We start from the raw sequence: 24,236 nt of genomic DNA, 5'->3' as shown, positions 1-24,236 counted from the left end.
CATCAGAAGTCACACAGGTTGCCAGGGTTAAAAAAAAATGTCTGAATGATAGTGCAAAAGATGGACTAACATGATTAACATGCATCTTGAGATGCCTCCTCGTCCTTGTTGGAGTTCCACACAGACCAGAGTTTCGACTCTCAGGAGATATTTGAATGCCGTCCCCTTTAAGCAAGTACCGTATTTTTCGGACTATAAGTCGCACTTTTTTTCATGGTTCGGCTGGCCATGCGGCTTATACTCCGGTGCGACGTATATATGTTTTTTTTTTTTTCACCGCGGAATAACTGGAGCTGATGCTGAGTCTGACGACAGCCACGCAGAAGAAGAGGAAACGGCGCTTCATCTGCCGCTGGAGGCAGAGTTGTTCAGAAGCGACACCGAGGATGAGGAATTCAATGGATTTGCTGATTTGGAGTGAAATCATCAGCTTGATAAACTTGATTGACCTGTGTTTTATTATTAATGATAGGCCTATAGTTATTTAAATAAGTTATGTAGTGATTTTAGGCAGTGCTTAATTTGTGAAGTGGGAGGTCCCAGAACGCAGGAGGTGGGTGGGTCCGGCGACTCAAAAAAAAAAAAAAAGGCGGGGGATGGTTTACTATAACTTTACGCACATGCGCTTATTGTGTGCGTAAAATAATAATAATAATAATAATAATAATAATAATAATATCAGACATTATGATCTTAGAAAACGCTTTAGTGACAAACAGTTACAGACAGTAATATGTCGTGATATATTATAAAATATTAATTTTTATTAGTCTATATATTAAATTATATATTACATTTATCTTCTAAAATAACAGACTGTACTCATCACAACCGGTTTATTTCACCATTGGAGATCAGATCACACAAGACATGAGTTAAATTACTCATTTTAAGGATTTAAGTAGGGGATTTAAAAGCGGTTGTTGTTGGGTTTTTTTTTCACTAGACGGTTGTTTTTACTACCGTACCTGTCTTTGGAGATGATATACCTATAGCCTACTTGACCTCTGATTTGATGAAATAAAATTCGACAAAAATGAAGAATGACACTCCTCGATGATGACTACAGCTTTAATAACACAGATGAAAGAGCCATGCATGGGGCGATAATAAGCCCTACCGGTAAAAATATTCTAAAAGCAAACTGATTAATGCATCAGTAATAGGCTACTAATATTAGTTATAATAATAATATAGGCTATTAGTAATAACGATAGTGATAGTATTAAAGATAGTAGTAGATATTTAAAATAATCAGACTAGGCTACTTACAGGGCAAAGGGCGCGTTATCACTGCTCAGCTGTTCGTTTATTAAATAAACAATGCAGTCGCGCAGTAACCACGCGCCGCTTATCAGATACAATCACAGATTCTATGGATAGAATAACCCTTCAAAAAAGTGCGACTTATAGTCCGGTGCGACGTATATATGTTTTTTTCGTCTTCATAATGCATTTTTTGGCTGATGCGACTTAAACTCCGGAGTGACGTATAGTCCGGAAAATACGGTAATCATAATAATTAGGAGCCAATCATGGCTTTGACAGAGTTGATCAATGTCCTGCAGATGACTGCAGAGTTAAATCTGGACATGTAGTTTGCTTCCTATAACTAATATTTGTTCGAATAATAGAATTCACACGCGTAGGTCCATGACTGCTGTTACTAATGATCTGAGTAAAAAGCTCTTGGTGATGTGCAGTCTGAACTGACCTTCTCTGAAGTGGAATGAAATATGAAATTTTAGCCTCAGGTGTAAAATCTACCCTCTTTACATCTTTCACTCTCAGGTCACACACACACACACACACACACACACACACACACACACACACACACACACACACACACACACACACACACACGTCTGTTATACAACATAAAATCATGCAGGCAGGATAGGCTGCAGGTCGAGAGCATCTGGTAATGTTCACATCAAACGTTAGAGTGAAGAAAAAATTTTATCTCGATGACTGTAGCATGTTTATAGTTGCCAGACAGGCTGGTATGAGTCTTTCAGAAGCTGTCGATCTCCTGGGATTTTCACACACAACCATCTATATATATTTATGTTTGCAAAAATGGTGCAAAAAACATCCAGTAAGCAACAATACTTCACTGTTTTTGATGAAAGAGGTCAGAGGAGAATGGTTACTCAACGATTGCTACTCAAATAACCACCTTTTACAACGACGATGAGCAGAAAAGCAACTCAGCATGTCAAACTATATCCCTTTTTACGCAGCCTGTTCAAAGCAGAAACCTTGTACCTTTATTCCACCTCACGTTCTGTATAAAACGTCCGAATGTGGAATGACAGGGGTTGGGTCTGTGCTGTTCCGCCTCTGAGCCAGAACGTTTGGTAGTAACGGAGCCAGAATCGACGTCTGGGTAAAAGGAACACGTTTTTGATATTGACATTCTTCTTTCTGAGACCAGGGCAAATTTAAATGTCTCTATCTATATATGTCGATACATTGAGGCTGTTACGTCCCTTAAACATGAATCATTTAATGGAAGTTGTTACATGTTGCATGTGATGCTCAGCAACTTTGCTTGTGTTTGAAGAGCGGTATAAATGTGATGGCTACCATAAGAACCTCAACACTCAGTTCACCCACCGTTGTTTTTAAAGCAGCACCAGTATTCTCAGGGTATTCATATTTCCGACACATAGATACATTACATTAATGTCATTTAGCAGAAGCTCTTATCCAGAGCGATGTACAACATACCTAGAGCTACCTGGGGAGCAGTTGGAGGTTAGGTGTCTTGCTCAAGAGCACTTCAGCCATTCCTGCTGGTCCAGGGAATCAAACCAGCAACCTTTTGGTCCCAAAGCTGCTTCTCTAACCATTAGGCCATGGCTTCCCCTGTCACCCTAGACACTGATGCTCCATTGTAACATGCCACACTTCTGAAGCACTGGCTCTGCTTTATTCCTTCATGCCAGCTTTATTTGGTTCACTGTAAATCATTAAAGCTGGAATATTGAGGTGCCTTCACCAATATTACGCCAATATTACGCCAATATTATGATATATTTGTGTAAAAAGGACTTATGAGGCAGAGCTGCCACAACAGGAGAAGACCACACCAGGTTCCATTACATTACTGGCATTCAGCAGATGCTCTTATCCAGCAAGTAAGAGGGTAGCGGGTGGACACCCCAATTTGGGTGGTCCACAATAGGAGCAGTAAGGCGCCTCCTTCCCTCTGCTAGCTTGGGAGCCCAATGTGGGAAGGTGGTAGTACTCCCTTAACTCCCCTGCCAGGGATACTGGCAAAACCATGAGGAGCAGCATGGTGGATTTCAGGTGCATTATGGATGAGTTCTCGTTGACCAATGACTGCACATGAAATTGACATTGGGCGGATGATTTGCGCTAATATAAACAACGGCCAAGGTCTCCCAGTCGTGTTAGTTGACTACTGCCAGGACTGTAGGCATGGCATCCGTGGCTCCTTTTCTTTGCCACCGAAAGACTTATCATGTCTCAGCCTCAAATCTTATCCAGAGTGACGTACAAGAAGAAGAAGCTACACCACTCGGGGAGCAGCTGGGGGTTAGATGCCTTGCTCAAGGGCACTTCAGCCCAAGGCCGCCCCATGTTAACCTAATGCCCAGGTCAGATGGCAGGCTGCAACTACTTGCGTCTACCTGCGATAACAAAATTGCAGGTAAATGCAAGACTGGTCTTGCATTGATGCACGATGACGCAGATAATGTCAGTGTTGCAGAGAGTCTTTAGTAGAGGCAGACTGACACAAGTGGATCACGATCTGTTCACATTTCAGCTGTGATTCGCTTCTAATTGGTGCAAATAGCAGGTTGACATATGTAGAGGCAGGCGATCGTGCAATGCTTGAGCGACCAATTGCAGGTTGAAGCAGGTAGTGGCAGCTCGACACAGGCTCATGCAGGGGAAGACAAGTCTTTAGAGATGGCTGTGATGCATCGCAGGTAGACGCAGACTGCACCTGCAAATAGTTTACAACAACCTGTGAGCAGTCTTATGGCCTTATATATTTTAAAGGTTTTTTGTGCACTGTGTCAACCTGCGTCTAGTTGCGTCTGTTTCCGACTGGTTGCGTCCTGTCATAACAGCTTAAAAACTCTGTGTCTTGCAATACATCTGACCACAATAAAGGATTTGATGCAAAATGTCTGCATCCACCTGCAATCAGTCACCACCCAACCAATCGCAGGTTGCAGCATGCGTCTTTCTGCCATCTGACCTGGGCATAACTGCATGTCTTTGGACTGTGGGGGAAACTGGAGCACACCCACGCAGACAAACTCCACACAGAAAGGCCCCTGTTGGTCACTGGGCTCAAACCCAGAACCTTCTGTTCACCACTGTGAGGCAACAGTGCTAACCACTACACTACCGTGCCACCCAGTCTGGGGAGCAATTGGGGGTTAGGTGCCTTGCTCAAGGGCACTTCAGCTATTCCTGCTGGTCCCGGGAATTGAACTGGCGATCTTTTTGTCCAAAAGCTCCTTCTCTAACCATTAGGTCATGGCTTTCAGCCAGGAATAGAAATCTGACACTACATTGTGTACAGGCTCACTGAAACTGGCCAGTTAAAGATTGGAAAATGTCTAGGAGACATTTTTTTTCAGTCTTCACTGACTAATACTGGACAGGCCACGCCCACAAGCAACAACAATAGTAGTGTTATTGCAGTGAGATGATTCAGCTTGGTTGTCTGAACCTCTGTTCATGCTGGCAAGTTGAATCATAATGGGAAAGTCATTGCATCGTCGCTTGTAGTTGTCTCTTGTCAGTGTGTAAAAAAAGCTACTGTTATCACTTGTGGATGTCTGCATTTTTTTTAGTTCTGATGAGAAATTCCATACGTAAGAGAATACGGTGATGCGTCAACCTGATTTTTGATGCTTTTGTAACCATACGAACAAACAGTGTACATGTACGCCCACAGGGAACCCCATTGTAAATGCAAGGCAACGTATCTCATAAACACTTGAACACCGGACAACAAAATTTGTATCTTTATTTCCATAAGATAGATGGGTTTTTATTCAGCACTTATTTTTAATTTGCTTTGTAAAAAAAAATAACCTGAGATTATTTATTTACACATTTTACACTCATCGGGAGCGCTGCTTTGAAGCAATGTCTAAATATATATGCACAGCTTCTAAAACTAACAAGTGAAACACACTAATCTGTGTGAAAATTGGTTGTTTGATTTACGTGTTACATGCTGTGCTTTATTCTAGCTTCATTTTTTGATTAGCAAAGCAAACTAGCTGTACTAGCTACTGTATATACACTCACCAGAGGCACTAACAATCTCTGCTACATCCTTCCAAGCTTTATTTTTCTTCATAATGTCTCGATACACATTTACTGAGAGGCTGGATAATGTGGCAGGAGAAGATAAAACCTAAAAGGTTATAACTTTTTTTATTATAATGGGAACTAATCACTGCTATAAAACAAAGTCATGAGCGGAGAAATGAAGAAATGGTGGACCACATGCCCCTTATAGCCCAAGAGCATTAGCTCAAAATTGAGTCCAACCCGGAACAAATTAGTAACAAGCTGAATTTTTCAGAATATGTTCAGAATACCCTTAGGAATAACATACTAAAAGTCCCCGGGAATCCACCTTGTACTGTCTGAGAAATTCAAGATGGCGTCCAAAATGGCCGCCGATTGGAGATTTTTCAATATCTCAGGGATAAAACATAATATAAATGCAATTAAAATGTTAAATTATATGTTCTCTCATACAAGCAATGCAAATTCACCATTGTCACACTGTTGAAATTAAAATTAACCAAGATTACAAGGTCATTAATGTGGAAATTACATGGAATTTGATGGTTGACATGATTGACAGATTAGCTTAGTAGGCTACCTACATACATGAACATAATGTAAGACAACAATTAGACATCAATTTCCTTAATATTTAGTGCATCTTTAAGCTTTGATAAAATATTAAAGGGAAATTAAATTTGAGAACTCTATCTTCTAAAACTACAATGGCAAGCTGTTTCAGTACACTTCTTCAACATTCCGGCGACTTTCATGACAAAAAGGTCTGCCTCAATAAAAGCTCTTGCTTATAAACAATGAGTAGACTTAAACACTTCTCAGTGCCTCAGTTGTAATGCTTGGACCTTTGTTGTACCATCAATGAAGTAGGGAATTTATTCAAGCTTGTTTAAGGGTGGAAAAAAATTAATCTTTGAGTTTCTAGCGCCAGTCTTTACTACTAGCAATGCCAGTGTGTTCGGACAAAAAATGACTAAACTCAGCATGACCTTTTAAAAATGACTGAACTCAGCATGACCTTTTAACATGCCATTTTTCATTTTACACCACCAATTTACTTTAATATTAATGAAAATAAGTGCTCCAACCCCTCGTAATTGTGTTTGTTGTTTTGTGAACAGAATAGGATGATACGGAGTGAACGAGTAACCAATGGATCCACACTATACACAAATATACTGTTATAATAATGTGTACATTGTTATTATATAATGTTAATACACAATGTAATTAATACACACATGTTGGAATTTACTCTCCTACCCTACAAAACATATATTCTGACCTTTTAATTGCATTAATATTTTGTTTGGGGCCTGAGATATGGGCAGATTTCCATTTGGCGGCCATTTTGGACGCCATCTTGAATTTCTCAGAGAGCACAAGGGGGATTTCCGGGGACTTTTAGTATGTTATTCCTAAAGGTATTCTGAACATATTCTGAAATTTTCAGCTTGTTACTAATTTGTTCCGGGTATAACCCTATTACTCCTGGGCTATTAGGATTGATTGCCGGCTTGAATCATTTGAGCCAATCAATTGGATTCCTCACCTTATTTGTACAGAATTGAAAAAATGTTGCTTGCTTGATCATCGGGGAATGAAATCACGGTTCTGTGTTGTGAATGTACATAGAAAATGAATAATATGCAGTGGATCAATTTCATTTGGATAGTGCAACTTTGGTTATAAAAGTCTGTCATTCAGCTTATAGACTTGAAGAGTCCACACACTTTTCTCTGATTGCCTGCTTAGCAAAACCCCATGAAACACTTGAATTTTATGGATTTAAAAGTAGTCTGTAGATGATAAGTTGATAAACCTTGGGTCTGTTAAAGCTAGACTGCCTTTCAGATTTTTCAAGTGTCGGTCGTAAAAAGAATTTTCCCCGATACCTGATTATTTTTGTTCAGTGGACTGAAAGCTACTGAATTCGAATCACAGACTTCCAATTTTATTAGTTTTTTTAAAAATAGAACAAATATTTTTTCCTGCTTCACCATGACGCAATACAAGATACTACATCATGCATCACGTGGTGGGCTTTCACCGTTTGCGCAAGGCACTGTGGGATACAAATTTGAAACAGGAGAGAAAAACGGAGGATGTGAGTGTGTGAATGCAACGTGAAAGACCGACTACAGTAACGGAAAGCAAGAAGAAAAGACATTATGTTATATACGAAGGAAAGGAAACGCAGGACCAAACTAATAAATATCGGCGCTCAGCGAGCACCTCGGTGTGAATAATGTAACTGTCAGTACATGGTCAAAAGTAAACCTGCTCATGTGCACACACACACACACACACACACACACACACACACACACACACACACACACACACACCCAGACTTCCTCTGTCTGCTTGACTGCGTGAAGCGAGCGATTTCATGCGCATTATTTGCTTTAATCCCCTCAAACTAAATAACTTCCCAGCCACAGAATGGCCTGATATTTTGTGAGATATTACAGAAATAAACATGTATCACAATGAGCACATTTCAGAGAGAACTAAATTTCACCGATTTTATAAAATTGAAAGGCCGTCTAGCTTTAAGTAGCTTTAAGTAGCTCATATTGGACTTTTATTATATTTTATCCTTTCAGCTGTCCACTTTACACAACTGCTCAATTTAGTAGACCTATTTAGTCAAACTGTCACGGTCTTCCGATTTTCCCAGCATGTTCGAGCCTTTCGAAATGTTTACTCTTGATGTCAGATTCGTTACGTGGAGATTTCAATAGAGGATTGCTCGTAGAAAAGACTGAATATAAATAATGCTAATGTAATTAAGCTTTTAAAAGTAAAGTAAAAGACAAACATTTGATCGCAACCCCTCCATCTCCACCTCCATCCCTCCCAAAATGGAAAATATATTAATTTCTGCTATAATTCTGTGCTCTTGTGTATATTAAAAGCTTTTTGGCTGTTTATTTCCATCAGAGTCTGGCTCAAAGGCATGCCGGTGTGTCTTATTTTCATGGAGATCACAGCAGGAAAGCTAATTGCATTGTGTTGCGTTGTGTTCATTGCATATGAGCAAATTGCTCGCTCCAGGCAGTGCATGCTGTTTTGCGTGATCGCAGGGGTCCTGAAGTCTTTCTGCAATGTAATGGCTTTATCATGCTGTGGATTAACACTGCCAGCTCGACACAGTCCCAGTGCTCAGTGCCTTTGTTAGCAGCACTGACCTTTGGGGCTTTAATACACACCGCCTTTGCTTCTCCTTTTAACCAGCAAGGAAAAATAAGCTCAATAGGTTTATTCAGTTTGATTGAGGTAGGACTTTTATTTTCTTCATTATTATTATTATTACTTTGTACTTTTTAGAGATTTTTAGAGGTACAAAAAAAGCACCTTTACCTGAACAAAGAGTCAGACACAAAGAGACACAAAGGTGTCTGATTGTTGATAGTTTTAGAGATCGCAAGGCACAAGATTGTAGTTTTATGTATTAGCTCTGTTTTTGTGCACATTACTTCAGGAGAAAACCTGGTGTAAAAAAGGTTGGCGCTGGAATGGTTACATAATCAGGAGGGAAGGCGTCTCTGCCACGTTTTCTGCCATAGGAAAGTCTTCAAGATGGAAGAGTTTGTGTTTTCTGGTTTCTTGGTAACAGGTTACATTTTTAATCATCTTCAAGAGGAAAAAAAAAAGCGAGACCGGTGAGGGAATGTCTGTTTATAGCAGGTACAGTGGGGCAAAAAAGTATTTAGTCAGTCACCAATTGTGCAAGTTCTCCCACTTAAAAAGATGAGAGAGGCCTGTAATTTTCATCATAGGTATATCTCAACTAAGAGTGACAAAATGAGAAAAAAAAATCCAGAAAATCACATTGTCTGATTTTTAAAGAATTTATTTGCAAATTATGGTGGAAAATAAGTATTTGGTCAATAACAAAAGTTCATCTCAATACTTTGTTATATACCCTTTGTTGGCAATGACAGAGGTCAAACGTTTTCTGTAAATCTTCACAAGGTTTTCACACACTGTTACTGGTATTTTGGCCCATTCCTCCATGCAGATCTCCTCTAGAGCAGTGATGTTTTGGGGCTGTCGCTGGGCAACATGGACTTTCAACTCCCTCCAAAGATTTTCTATGGGGTTGAGATCTGGAGACTGGCTAGGCCACTCGAGAACCTTGAAATGCTTCTTACGAAGCCACTCCTTCGTTGCCCAGGTGGTGTGTTCGGGATCATTGTCATGCTGAAAGACCCAGCCACGTTTCATCTTCAATGCCCTTGTTGATAGAAGGAGGTTTTCATTCAAAATCTCACGATACATGGCCCAATTCATTCTTTCCTTTACACGGATCAGTCGTCCTGGTCCCTTTGCAGAAAAACAGCCCCAAAGCATGATGTTTCTACCCCCATGCTTCACAGTAGGTATGGTGTTCTTTGGATGCAACTCAGCATTCTTTCTCCTCCAAACACGACAAGTTGAGTTTTTACCAAAAAGTTCTATTTTGGTTTCATCTGACCATATGACATTCTCCCAATCCTCTTCTGGATCATCCAAATGCTCTCTAGCAAACTTCAGACGGGCCTGGACATGTACTGGCTTAAGCAGGGGGACACGTCTGGCACTGCAGGATTTGAGTCCCTGGCAGCGTAGTGTGTTACTGATGGTAGCCTTTGTTACTTTGGTCCCAGCTCTCTGCAGGTCATTCACTAGGTCCCCCCGTGTGGTTCTGGGATTTTTGCTCACCGTTCTTGTGATCATTTTGACCCCACGGGGTGAGCTCTTGCATGGAGCCCCAGATCGAGGGAGATTATCAGTGGTCTTGTATGTCTTCCATTTTCTAATAATTGCTCCCACAGTTGATTTCTTCACACCAAGCTGCTTACCTATTGCAGATTCAGTCTTCCCAGCCTGGTGCAGGTCTACAATTTTGTTTCTGGTGTCCTTTGACAGCTCTTTGGTCTTGGCCATAGTGGAGTTTGGAGTGTGACTGTTTGAGGTTGTGGACAGGTGTCTTTTATACTGATAACAAGTTCAAACAGGTGCCATTAATACAGGTAACGAGTGGAGGACAGAGGAGCCTCTTAAAGAAGAAGTTACAGGTCTGTGAGAGCCAGAAATCTTGCTTGTTTGTAGGTGACCAAATACTTATTTTACCGAGGAATTTACCAATTAATTCATTAAAAATCCTACAATGTGATTTCCTGGATTCTTTCCCCCCATTCTGTCTCTCATAGTTGAAGTGTACCTATGATGAAAATTACAGGCCTCTCTCATCTTTTTAAGTGGGAGAACTTGCACAATTGGTGGCTGACTAAATACTTTTTTGCCCCACTGTATAAGGGCCCGGTCCCACAACACTGATAACTATAACTATACCTATAACTCCAACTCTGACTGTCCCTCTGCCTGAATGTAGTTCCAGTCTGGAGTAGTCACACCACAGCTATAATCCCCGCTATAATATCAGTCGGTTCTGAAACTCAGGGAAATACATGCATGCAGCTTAGGAATAGTCATGGAAGTTTTTTCCAAGTAGTAGCACATTTTTCCGGGTCATACTGTACAGCTTGGACTTCAGAACAACACATGTACACACTCTGGTGGTTGACAAAATATGGATAGGTCATGGACTATGGAAAATAATAAAAAAAGATACAAAATATAGAGTGGTTACGGTTTTTAATACGGATGCATCACAGATGCTAATAATTTACGGATTGGTCACAGACGTTTCAGTATATTACAGATTGGTTCCTAATTTCATACAGATGATGCATCACGGACAAAAAATGAAGAAGTCTAAAACAATTAAATATTTGGACTGCCGAAGTTCATAATTAAAATATCTTACCTGCATTTACATGCTTACTTTGTTAATTTACTATTGATATTTCATGGAACTATCACACATCCGTGAATAAAAGATCCATGATTTGTATTATATTTTTTATTTTCCATGAAGCCATATTCCGTGATTTCATGATGCAACAAGGATGTACAAAGATACCCGGGGAAAAATAGCACATGCTCAGACAACGTCACATGGAAACAATTCCCTGATTGGTCAGATGTTTTATTGGATCAGGTCCAGGCCTGAAAAAATCGCTCCAGAATCAATCTCACTGATACGGATAAACCCAGGCCTGGGCTATAGGGATCATTATTGAGGGAGGGAGGAGGAGAGAGAGAGAGACAGACAAAGTGAGCGAGTGAGAGAGAGAGACAGCAAGAGAGATGGGGAGAGAGAGAGGGACAGTGAGAGAGAGAGACAGGGAGAGAGGGAAAGAGAGAGGGACAAAGTGAGCGAGTGAGAGAGAGAGAGAGAGAGAGAGAGAGACAGACAGACAGCGAGAGAGAGAGGGACAGCGAGAGACAGAGAGAGAGAGAATTATCAGTATTGTGGGACCGGGCCTTGTTTTGTGGACATTCTGCAACATAAAATGCCACAAAAAATGGACACAAATGGTGTCATTGTTTAATTAATACAAATTGTTATTAGTGGAAAATCACCATCATATCAGAGAAATAAAAGACTTCAGGATGTGCTGTTATAGGTAAATAATCAACATCAGGATGGTGACAGTAACTCAGAAAAATTAGAATTTTTTTTCATTGTGTCTACTGACTGTGCGTTAAGACGTCTGTTTTTTCTTTTCTTTTTTTCACCCTGGACCTGCTAGAATTCATTTTAGAAATGAGTTTGTCTTTTGCCGTCTCGGCAGCTGTGTTGCAGGAGAGAGCTGGTATTGAGAGGGGAAAACGAGCGGTGGTGTTAACTCTGTCTGCTGGATGTCAACCTTAAGAAGCAGATCATGTCCCTGTGGCAGATGGAGGGTAATTAAGCATAAAACACTTGATGTTTATGCCAGTATGAGTACAGGGTCAGGGTACAGGGCAGGCAGGACCTGAGTTTCACTGCTTCTCTCTGTACAAACTCTTACCAGCTCAGTCGAGTGCCTGGCACAGAGCTTTCAGATGAAGAGTGCATAATAGACCTGAGGATAGAACCATTTCCTCTTCCACAGTAAGTTTATGCAGTCAAATCGAATCAAGTCCAAATAAAACATTTCCTGGGAGAAAGTGATTAATTACTTGATTAATGACTAATTGCAGCTAGCATCCTAAAGTTTCTTTCCTAAAGGTGAGGATTTTCCTTTCATAAAAGAGTCCAAGTCGAACCTATGAGAAAAATACAACTATTACTCATTCAAAGAACCTTTGAGGAACTTTTTTTGTTTGTTCCTCTGGAGGAATTTTTGTTTTTGTTTGTCCTTCTTGGCGTTTCCATTTCAGAAGAAGTTCCAAAGAATCCATTTAGAGAAATCATTAATGGGGGAAAAAAAACCTTGAGGAACCATTTAAGTTCATCGAGGGCATCCTTTTGGTTTGTCTCATTAGAGGTGTTACTTCTAAAGTACAACTTCTTTACTTTAAAAAAAAAACAACCTTTTTTGTGTGTGAGATTCCTTCAGTTCTTTTTTAGGGTTTCCTTTTTGGGGATACTCTTGAAATTTCTTGATTACCTCTAGTGGAACCCTTTTGGTTTGCCCTTCTGGGGGTTTGTATTTCAGAAGAGATTCCAAATCAAACCTACCAACCATCCATTCATTATCTGTAACTGCTTATCCTGTGCAGGGTCAAGGGCAAGCTGGAGCCTATCCCAGCTGACTAAGGGCGAGAGGCAGGGTACACCCTGGACAAGTCACCAGGTCATTGCAGGGCCCAAATCAAACCTCTTTAGAGAAATAAAATCAGTAACCAAGGATCTGAAGGATCCATGAGGAAGCAAGGAAGCATTACTAGTGACGTCTTTAAAAATTAAGGACACTTCTGAGAAGAATGAATGCACTCTAGGAATACTGAACAATCACCATGCTCGTAGCATCAACTGTATTCCCTTCCAGACACATCCCCTGGTATGTGAGTGAATATTACCCTCTTTTCTACATTACATTACAGGCTTTTAGCAGACATGACTGACAACACACCCAGAGCCTTGCTCAAGGGCATTTCAGCCATTCCTGCTGGTCCAGGGAAACAAACCAGCGACCTTTTGGTCCCAAAGCTGCTTCTCTAACCGTTAGGCCATGGCTTTCCCCATCACCATAGACACCAACTCATCCAAAGAATTAAGGTCAAGGGTTTGTCTCATTAGAGGTGTTACTTCTAAAGTACAACTTCTTTAGTTTTTTTTTTACTTTTTTTTGTGTGTGAGATTCCTTCAGTTCTTTTCTAGGGTTTCCGTTTTGGGGGATACTCTTGAAATTTCTTGATTACCTCTAGTGGAACCCTTTGGTTTGCCCCTCTTGGGGTTTGTATTTCAGAAGAGGTTCCAAATCAAACCTCTTCAGAGAAAATCAGCAACCAAGGAACCCTTGAAGAACTATTTCTTCAAGAGTTCTTCTAGAGGAACGTTTCAGAAAATATTCAAAGTACAAGTGCTACTGAAATATTTAACTATCCCAAGAACCTTTGAGGTACCCATTTTTCTCAAGATTCATCTGGGAACTGCTTTTCTAATAGTTTCTCTGGTGGAACCCTTTGGCTGGGGGAACCCTTCTGTCTTTCTAGGTGTTTCCAAGTAGAACCTGTTTAGAAACTGTCTGTCATCCAAAGAACCTTTAAAGAATGCATCCTTCTAAGAGTTCCTTAAGACCTTTTGAGGATCCACTTGTACTGGAGATTTCTTTGCTTTGTCCAGCTGGAAATTTTCATTTCAGTAAAGGTTTGAAATTGAACCTTTTTAGAAAGAAAGGAAGCAATGAGAATTATTTCTTCCTTCAGAGTGGTCCTCTTCAGTTTTTACTTTAGTAATGGTGCCAGAAAGAGCATCCTTAGAAAGCTAGAACCATTAATATACACCAGTCAGTCATAACATTAAAACCAGTGACAGGTGAAGTGAATAACATCACCATTGTAATATCTCATGAAAATGTCACCTGTCAAGGGGTAGGATATATTAGGCAGCAAGAAAGAGAATAGTCAGTTCTTGAAGTTGATGTGTTGGAAGCAGGAAAATGGGCACACGTAAGGATCTGAGTGACTTTGACGAGGGCCAAATTATGATGGTTAGATTAATGGGTCTGAGCATCTCCAAAACAGCAGGTCTTGTGAGCTGTTCCACAGTGCAGTCATTGGTACCTACTAAAAGTGCTCCAAGGAAGGACATCCAGTGAACTAGTAACAGGGTCATGGGTACCCAAGGCTCATTGATCCACATGGCTCATTGATACGCAGGCTAGTCCATCTGGTCTGAGCCCACAGAAGAGCTTCTGTAGCACAAATTGCAGGAAAGGTTCATGCTGACTATGACAGAAAGGTGTCTGAACACATGGTGCATGGGACTGTGTAGCCACAGACCAGTCAAAGTGCCCATGCTGACCTTGTCTACCATGGAAAGTGCCTACAAGGACCATGGAACAATGGAAGAAGGTAGCCATGTCTGATGAACCATGTTTTCTTTATATCATGTGGACAGCTGGGTGTGTGCATCACTTACCTGAGGAAGATATGGCACCAGGATGCACTATGGGAAGAAAGCAATCCAGTGGAGGCAGTGTGATGCTCAGGACAATGTTCTGCTTGGAAACCTTGGGTCTTGGCATTGACATGGATGTTACTTTGACACACACAATACCTAAACATTGTTGAAGACCAAGTTCACCCCATCATAATAACAATATTCCCTCATGGCAGTGGACTCTTTCAGCAGGACAATGCTCCCTGCCAGACTCCAAAAATTGTTCAGGAATGGTTTGAGGAACATGACAGAGTGTTCAAGGTGGTGACTTGGCCTCCAAATTCCCCAGACCTCAACCTGATCAAACATCTGTGGGATGCACTGGAGAAACAAGTCCGATCCATGGAGACCGCATTTCATAACTTGAAGGATTTGCTGCTAACATCTTGGTCCCAGATACCACAGCACACCTTCAGAGGTCTTCTGGAGTCCAGGCCTCCAGGGGTCAGAGCTGTTTTGGTGGCACAATATCAGGGGGAACCGCCACAATATTCAGCAGTTGGTTTTAACGTTATGACTGATCAGTGTATATAAATAAAAATAAACATGTGCAATTGTGGGTGGCACAATGGTGTAGTGGCTAACACTGTTGCCTCACAGCAAGAAGGTCCTGGGTTCGAGCCCAGTGGCTAACGAGGGCCTTTCTGTGTGGAGTTTGCATGTTCTCCCCGTGTCTGTGTGGGTTTCCTCCGGGTGCTCCAGTTTCCCCCACAGTCCAAAGACATGCAGGTTAGGCTAATTGGTGGCTCTAAATTGATCATAGGTGTGAATGTGAGTGTGAATTGTTGTGTGTCTCTATGTGTCAGCCCTGTGATGATCTGGCGACTTGTCCAGGGTGTACCCCGCCTCTCGCCCATAGTCAGCTGGGATAGGCTCCAGCTTGCCCACAACCCTGCACAGGATAAGTGGTTATGGATGATGGATGGAATGTGCAATCGTTTTTCTGAAGCTTCTCCTGGAAGAACCATTTGCTTTGTCTTTATGTGAGCTTCCATTTCAGAATAGGTTCCAGTTAAATCCAATTTAGGAATCTCGAACCTTTATCCATTGATTGGAACCCTGAGGAGCCCCACCTTCTAGGAGCTTCTATGAGGTGAACCCTTTGGTTTGTGTGAGATTTTCTTTCAGAAAAGGACCCAAGCAGAACCTCTTCAGAAAATTAGGATGATCAGCCATTTAGAGAACCTTTACGGAGCTTTTCTTTTAAATGTGGAGGTGGACAATGTGAATAATTTTCAGAGAGAGCAGAATGAATGGTCTCTAGTCAAACAAAATGGCATTTGGCGAGCATGGCCTGCTGTTCTCTGTTTTTTCCATCTGTGTGTGTGTGCAGTTTCGAGAACCCACACTGTGCCTGTGTGTGGAAATTGCGGTGCTGATGGCATGCCATGCTAACCAGCCGCTCAGTCTTGCTGTATAATGCAGCCCAAAAGAATCAATCTCTCCATGTCATGGAACAAAGCCCTAAAATTGGATGCTTCTTGTTTCTGGATGTTTGCTTAGATGAATTTTGACAAGCCTGGCGCTGTGGTGGGTAAAATCTGCAGCGAGGACGTGGTGTGCAGTGTGAGCGTGTGAGCATCTTTTATAGGGCTTGAAACAAACAGCTGTACATTTGACCTGACTTCTGAAGCATCCTTGGCCTCTCTCTGTCTCTCTCTGTCTGTCTCTCTCTCTCTCTCTCTCTCTCTCTCTCTCTCTCTCTCTTTTAAAGCATGTGGACTGGAGTAAGAGTTGAGAGGTGACCTCTGTTTTTGGACTGGACGGTGTTGGGGTTATTGGTCCTCCCTGACAGCTTTTTGTTGTTTTCCCACAGACATGAGCATGACCGGAGAGCTGAAATCAAGCCGCCCGAAGGCAGGAGGTGTCAAGAGGCCGAGCAGTGCTGTGTATGGGTGAGTGTAAAGTGTAAAGTCTTAAGTTTTCCTTTTCAGTGCATAGAGATGCTTCAGCACTATAAGAGCTCTGTGTTGATATATCAACTTTTGACTCTGGCAAACAAAACATACCAACACATTTTTATGACTGGATAAAAAAAAATGCATTGCTTAATGCTTGGTTCACACATTGGCGTTTCAGCCTTGCATATGTACAGCGTATCAGTAAGAAAGGAACGTCACAGCATCGCCAGCTTATGAAGCTAATACTCTAGGATGCGTAACACGATCTCCTTGTACGCTAGGGTGTGGCGTATTTTTAAGTCTGCACTTAAAAATCCGTAGCACACATGTAGCAGCTTTGATATGTCACACGTACGTCACGTGTATGCCGTAAAAATGAAAGCTACGCAGAACGTTGCTCGAACATCTGTTATGCCATGCGAATGCTTTAGTTGACGTGTCTGATGAAGGTGGCTCCAGGGCTAGCTGGATGGATGCGGCTGATGTCTTCTATCTCCTCTTGCCCTTCCTGGGTTCTGACTTCTTCACTGGCATGATGCTTTCTTGACTGTGACAAATGGCAACGAATGCAGCGTGGGGCCCCCTTTTATACCCACCTGTGAACGCCGCAGGTACGCAGCAGCAACGTCACATGTAAGAATGAAATGCCATGCCAATGAAAGTAACGAAACGGTTACGCCGCAGCAACGCATCATACGCCACACATACACCTCAGTATGCCATAACTTTACATCCCTTGAACCCCATACAAACCCCAGATATGCCGCAGAAACATCACACATACGCCGTGTATGTCACAGGACTTTAATTTTGGACAAAATGCACCTCATTTCTTGCTGTTTGACCCACATGCTGCTTATGTGGCAAGATACGAGACAGTGTGATAGTAGCCTAATCAACAGAAGAAACTTTGGTTCTGTCAAAACAGCTGTAAACTATTTTATGTGCCACTTTGCGGTATTTTGGGTTTAAAAACACCTGTTGCTTCAGATTTACATATCTTCCTGTTCTTTCCACTCAGATGTGTCCATATAATATAAAGAACATTACACAGTGGCACAAAGATACAGAGGTGGACCGTAACAAAGTACATTTACTTGAGTACTGTACTTAAGTACACTTTTTGAGTATCTGTACTTTACTTGAGTCTTTTTTTTTTAACTTATGACTTTAACTTCACTACATTTGAAAAGGCAAATATTTTACTTTTCACTCCACTACATTTCTATCAAGGTCATTGTTACTATGAAACAGCTTTGAAAGTGGATGTTTTTTCCTTTTCTTTTCTAAAACGTGATGATTTTTTCGCAGGCGACACTGAGAAAGTCCATCAGTAATCACTAGGGTCACGCCACGTCCATAGACTGTATAAAACCAAGATCAATGATTTCTCCACAGTGTTATTTAACACGATCAGTTGATGGCCAAATGGAAGGAGGCGGTTCTTCTGGGGAATGCACGCACCCATGGCTTTACCTAGAACCCATGTTTCAGTTTTCTGAAAGGATTAAAGAGTCGTTTTGTTTTAAATGTTTGCTTTGTTTGCTGAAAACGAACCACATCATGGCCTACAAAAACTCATCATCTAAGCAAAACTGCAGAACCATATTGAGGTATATAAACGTTTTATTCCAAGAGAAAGCTTGCAACGAAGTTGTATGTGCTTTTAGAGCTAGCGATAACATTGCAAATAGCTGTGCAGTCTGGTTAGTCAAATGACTTTCTATGGATTTGCCCACCAAGTTGCCGTAGCTTTGTCCACGGCTAACATTTACACATAGCTAGTAGTGCTGTCAAGCGATTAAAATATTTAATCGCGATTAATGTCGCGACTGTCATAGTTAACTCGCGATTAATTGCAATTTAATCGCACATTTTTGTCACATGAAAAACCATTGTAATTCTCTTATCAGCGTAAAAAAGTGAATGGGCTTGCTTTGTGCCAATGTTTTTTTTATTGCAAAGCATAACACGTCTTGACACAGCCACTGCAAAGTGAAACCTAAGCCGAGCACCGGGGCTAGCAAAAGAACCATGAGTGAAGTGAGACAGGTTACACAGTGACGGTAGGCTTGACATGCTTGATTATAATATAAAGTACACTATTATATTAACTAAGTTGTTCGTTGATAAATATTGCATTGAATCTGATCTTTACTGTTTCAGCTCACTTAACACATTTTGTACTTTTACACTTTCTGCCTGTTGATGCATCGCGCTGTCCAATCAGAGGCGGCCAAATTTGCATATTACAGGAAGGATTTCTGGGATAGCATTGAGTTTACAGTTCAGAGGGATCTGGCTTCTTTAGACGCTGTCTTCTTAAAACTGAATAAATATTTAAAAAGAGCCAAATAAGTCAGTCTTTTGAACGGCTCTTTTCAAGGAATGGATCACAAAGATGCGGATCCCATCAAAGAGCCATAAATCCCATCTCTACTAGCGCACCCTGCCCGCGCTGGTTCTTTGGGGGGGGCAGAGGACTGGCTGTGCGGGGCGTGGCATTACAGTCTAGCTGCTATCGTTTTTCTAAGCAAAGTCTCTGTTCCAAGTTCCTGGCAGTTTCAAAAGCTTATGAAAAACCTACATCATGTCACAGAGCGTTAATCTCGCGATAAAAAAATTATCGCCGTTAAAATTGAGTCAAGTTAACGCGTTAATAACACGACATTTTTGACAGCACTAATAGCTAGTTAACTTGTACACTGTTAGTTAGCATGTAAAAACGGAGTTACGTTAACACGAATAACATTAACTTCTCTGAAGTCCTTTCAGAAATATGTTTTAGCATAATCTTGCCAAATAAACAATGTAGAAATCTTTCTTTTCTAGTAACGTTAGCTACCCAATATGATTTCGAGTTTGAAAAGAATTGGTGGAGCTTCACTAACTAGCTAGCTTAACCATTAAACCACCATGATGGCACAGCATGTGTTCATTTTGTGAATTCACATTTCCGTCTTTGGTAACAGCATTAGGTTTTGTAAGCGATAATACAACAACGTGTTGACAGAAAATGTACTTTTAATACTTAAGTATTTTTAAAAGCAAGTACTTTAGTACTTTAACTTAAGTAAAAATTTGACTGGACAACTTTCACTTGTATCGGTGTAACATTGACCAGCGGGATCTGTACTTTGGCTTAAGTAATGAAGTTGGGTACTTTGTCCACCTCTGCGAAGATATGAAGTTTATGTTCTTGTGTTGAAAAATATTTCACTCATTCACATCGCTCACTCGTGATATAAGTTCAGCACTCGAAGATGAACTTCATATCTTTACGCAACCGAGTAATATCCTCTATATATATATATACACACACACACACACACAACATATATGTTTGACTTTGAATTCATTTCATATTCAATCAGTGGATCAAACAAATACACAAACAGTCATGCATTTGTTCATTATTTACATTTTTCCACAAATATAAAATGTTTCAAACCTTACTGGGTCTTAAATTAAGTTAGGATGCCAATTCGAGAGAGAGAAAGAGGTTCATATGCTGCTTCAAATAAATGTTTTTAGCATCTCATTTTACAGAAAGATACATTTTACTTTGTACTTAAGTCTGGTTTTTAAGTATCTGTACTTACAGTTGCTCTTTCACTACATTTCAGAAGAAAAAACTCTACTTTCTTTTCACTACCTTTTCTATCATCACTACAGTTCTCTATAAACATTCATTTATAAAGCTACAAGGAATTTTTTCAGCATTAGATGACTTCAAGGAGTCGGTCTAATAAGATAATTCGACATCTCAGCATGCACTGTGCATACTGGTTGGGGGTCAAAGGGCATGGCTACAAAAAACAGTAGTAATGATGGAACATCATAATAGATATTGGAGAGTTTGAGTGTTGGAAAGTAGACATTTTGAAGGAGTTTTGGAAAAAAACATGGCTACACAGTGGCAGGAAAACTCTAGAAGGAGCTAGTAGGTTTTGTGTATGCACTTTCACGACAAAGTGTTTCTATAGTTTGAAGTAAAGAAGCTGAGAAACAGGACGACACTTTGCTTCTTGAAATACAAGTTGATGGACGGCAGCAACATAACACCAAACAGCTGGAAAAATGAAAAGGAAGCAGCTGATAAATGGTCCCCCATGAATCTGGATGGATATTAATAAGTATCTGATTTGACATGACAAACAAAACCTACTGACAAGACTTTTGAAACGAGTCTAAATAATCGTGAAACCAAATTATCACGTTATAACGTGAAACCAAATTATCACGTTATAACATGAAACCAAATTACCGCGTTATAATGTGAAACGAAATTATCGCGTTATAGTGTGAAACCAAATTATTGTGTTATAACATGAAACCAAATTATTGTGTTATAATGTGAAACCAAATTATCGTATTATGTGAAACAAAATTATCACGTTATAACAAAACAAATTACCACATTATAACATGAAACCAAATTATTGTTGTAATGTGAAACGAAATTATCGTGTTATAGTGTGAAACCAAATTATTGTTATAATGTGAAACCAAATTACTGTTATAACATGAAACCAAATTATTGTGTGAAAATACGAAACCAAATTATCGTGTTAGAATGTGAAATGAAATTATCGCGTTCAAACAAGAAAACAAATTATTGCATGATAACGTGAAACCAATTCATCATGTTATAACATGAAACCAAATTATTACATTATAACGTGAAAGCAAATTATCGCATTGTAACATGAAACCAAATTACAACATTATAACATAAAACCAAATGATTTTACGTTATAACATAAAACCAAATCATCATGTTATAATGTGAAACCAAATTATCATATTATGATGTGAAAGCGGGGCGGCACGGTGGTGTAGTGGTTAGCGCTGTCGCCTCACAGCAAGAAGGTCCTGGGTTCGAGCCCCGGGGCTGGCGAGGGCCTTTCTGTGTGGAGTTTGCATGTTCTCCCCGTGTCCGCGTGGGTTTCCTCCGGGTGCTCCGGTTTCCCCCACAGTCCAAAGACATGCAGGTTAGGTTAACTGGTGACTCTAAATTGACCGTAGGTGTGAATGTGAGTGTGAATGGTTGTCTGTGTCTATGTGTCAGCCCTGTGATGACCTGGCGACTTGTCCAGGGTGTACCCCGCCTTTCGCCCGTAGTCAGCTGGGATAGGCTCCAGCTTGCCTGCGACCCTGTAGAAGGATAAAGCGGCTAGAGATAATGAGATGAGATGAGATGAGATGATGTGAAAGCAAGTTATCGCATTATAACGTAAAACCAAATTATCATGTTATAACATGAAACCAATTATCATGTTATAACATGAAACCAAATTACTGCGTTATAACATAAAACCAAATTATCACGTTATAACGTGAAACCAAATTATCGCGCTATAAAGTGAAAACAAATGATCACATTATAACATAAAACCAAATTATCACGTTATAACGTGAAACCAAATTATTATGTTATAACGTGAAACCAAATTATTGCATTGTAACATGAAACCAAATTACTGCATTATAATGTAAAACCAAATTATCACATTATAACATAAAACCAAATTATTGCATTATAAGGCGAAACCAAATTATCACATTATAACATGAAACCAAATTATCGCATTATAATGTGAACCAAATTATTGCGTTATAATGTGAACCAAATTATTGCGTTATAATGTGAAACCAAATCATCATGTCATAACATGAAGCCAAATGATTGCGTAATAAAGTGAAACCAAATTATCACGTTATAATATGAAATATTTCACGGTTTAACATGAAAATATACAGTATTGTTATAACAAACTTTTCACGTTATTATGTGATACTGATTTTTTTCCTTTTTTTCTGGTGTAACAGCAATACGCTTCCATACAGAAACGCTTCATCATATTTATGGAGTTCATGTTTCTCTCAGGGCGGCACGGTGGTGTAGTGGTTAGCGCTGTCGCCTCACAGCAAGAAGGTCCTGGGTTCGAGCCCCGGGGCCGTCGAGGGCCTTTCTGTGTGGAGTTTGCATGTTCTCCCCGTGTCCTCGTGGGTTTCCTCCGGGTGCTCCGGTTTCCCCCACAGTCCAAAGACATGCAGGTTAGGTTAACTGGTGACTCTAAATTGAGCGTAGGTGTGAATGTGAGTGTGAATGGTTGTCTGTGTCTATGTGTCAGCCCTGTGATGACCTGGCGACTTGTCCAGGGTGTACCCCGCCTTTCACCCGTAGTCAGCTGGGATAGGCTCCAGCTTGCCTGCGACCCTGTAGAAGGATAAAGCGGCTAGAGATAATGAGATGAGATGAGATGTTTCTCTCAGGTAGTTTCCTGTACACGGGCGGCACGGTGGTGTAGTGGTTAGCGCTGTCGCCTCACAGCAAGAAGGTCCTGGGTTCGGGGCCGTCGAGGGCCTTTCTGTGTGGAGTTTGCATGTTCTCCCCGTGTCCGCGTGGGTTTCCTCCGGGTGCTCCGGTTTCCCCCACAGTCCAAAGACATGCAGGTTAGGTTAACTGGTGACTCTAAATTGAGCGTAGGTGTGAATGTGAGTGTGAATGGTTGTCTGTGTCTATGTGTCAGCCCTGTGATGACCTGGCGACTTGTCCAGGGTGTACCCCGCCTTTCGCCCGTAGTCAGCTGGGATAGGCTCCAGCTTGCCTGCGACCCTGTAGAAGGATGAAGCGGCTAGAGATAATGAGATGATGATAATGAGTTTCCTGTACACACAAGATTTATTTATTTATTTATTTATTTATTTAAACCCATGTCCCTTTTGGGGCTCCATAATTTGTTTAGTCCACTGGAGTTTGTTTGTCTGTTTGTTTATTTATTTTACTTTAAAAGAAGTTCTAATTAGAAACACTTAACCCTGTAAACCATCTGACCCGAATCTGAATTCCTGCTTTGTTACAACCCAGATCTGACTTTTTTTTTTTTTCAGACCTGAGCTACTTTCAGACACGGCCCTAGATCAGATATATCTAATATGTGGCCATGAGAAGTGAATGAGAACAGTCAGATCAGAATTCATGCATTTTTGTTTTTGCTTTTCTTTCAACTCATGTGCATATCACATACAGTGCAACAACAGTGACAGTAGTCAATGGAAGGATGATGAAATTGGTGATTTATTAGAAATTTACTCCATAAAATGTTTTTCCTTTTGAAGGTTCAAAGTAAGAAACGTGCTCACATCTGATTTTATTCAACCACATGTGAACTGCAAAATTAACCTCAGAACGGGAAGTCGCACAAAACCGCGATGTCATTTTTGACTTTGGATCTTTGGTGTTGAAGTTAGGAACCATGCAACTGCTTACCCCACTCTCCCCTAAAAAGTGTTTGACTACTTGTTGTGTTATTGGTGCTGAGATTTATTCCATATGGCACCTCAGGGTACATATTCACCTGGCGAGGGCTGTTCCAGAGATTGGAGTTTCCATAAGAAAATGACTGCCTTTGATTTGTGTTCAAACATAAACTCATGCCACGTCTCCAGGGTACACGGGCTGATATGATGATGATGATGTCTCATAACCCCCAGGACTTTTATCTTGGAAGTAGAAACTATTTTTCAGT

General features: G+C 40.6%; 1 protein-coding gene across 1 annotated transcript in view; it reads left to right on the top strand.

Annotated features, from left to right (window-relative positions):
- Nucleotides 1–24,236, top strand: part of LOC132887360 (RNA-binding Raly-like protein) — a 238,875-nt gene that overhangs the window by 30,518 nt on the left and 184,121 nt on the right. Inside the window, exon 2 of the mRNA XM_060922829.1 lies at nt 16,617–16,695. Within this exon, the coding sequence (XP_060778812.1) occupies nt 16,617–16,695 (79 nt within the window). The remainder of the gene's footprint in view (nt 1–16,616; nt 16,696–24,236) is intronic.

The sequence above is a fragment of the Neoarius graeffei genome, chromosome 6, assembly GCF_027579695.1.
Source record: "Neoarius graeffei isolate fNeoGra1 chromosome 6, fNeoGra1.pri, whole genome shotgun sequence".
NCBI classification, from domain to species: domain Eukaryota; kingdom Metazoa; phylum Chordata; class Actinopteri; order Siluriformes; family Ariidae; genus Neoarius; species Neoarius graeffei.
Note: the sequence above shows the minus strand (reverse complement) of the source record. Positions and strands in the feature narration are given on the sequence as shown.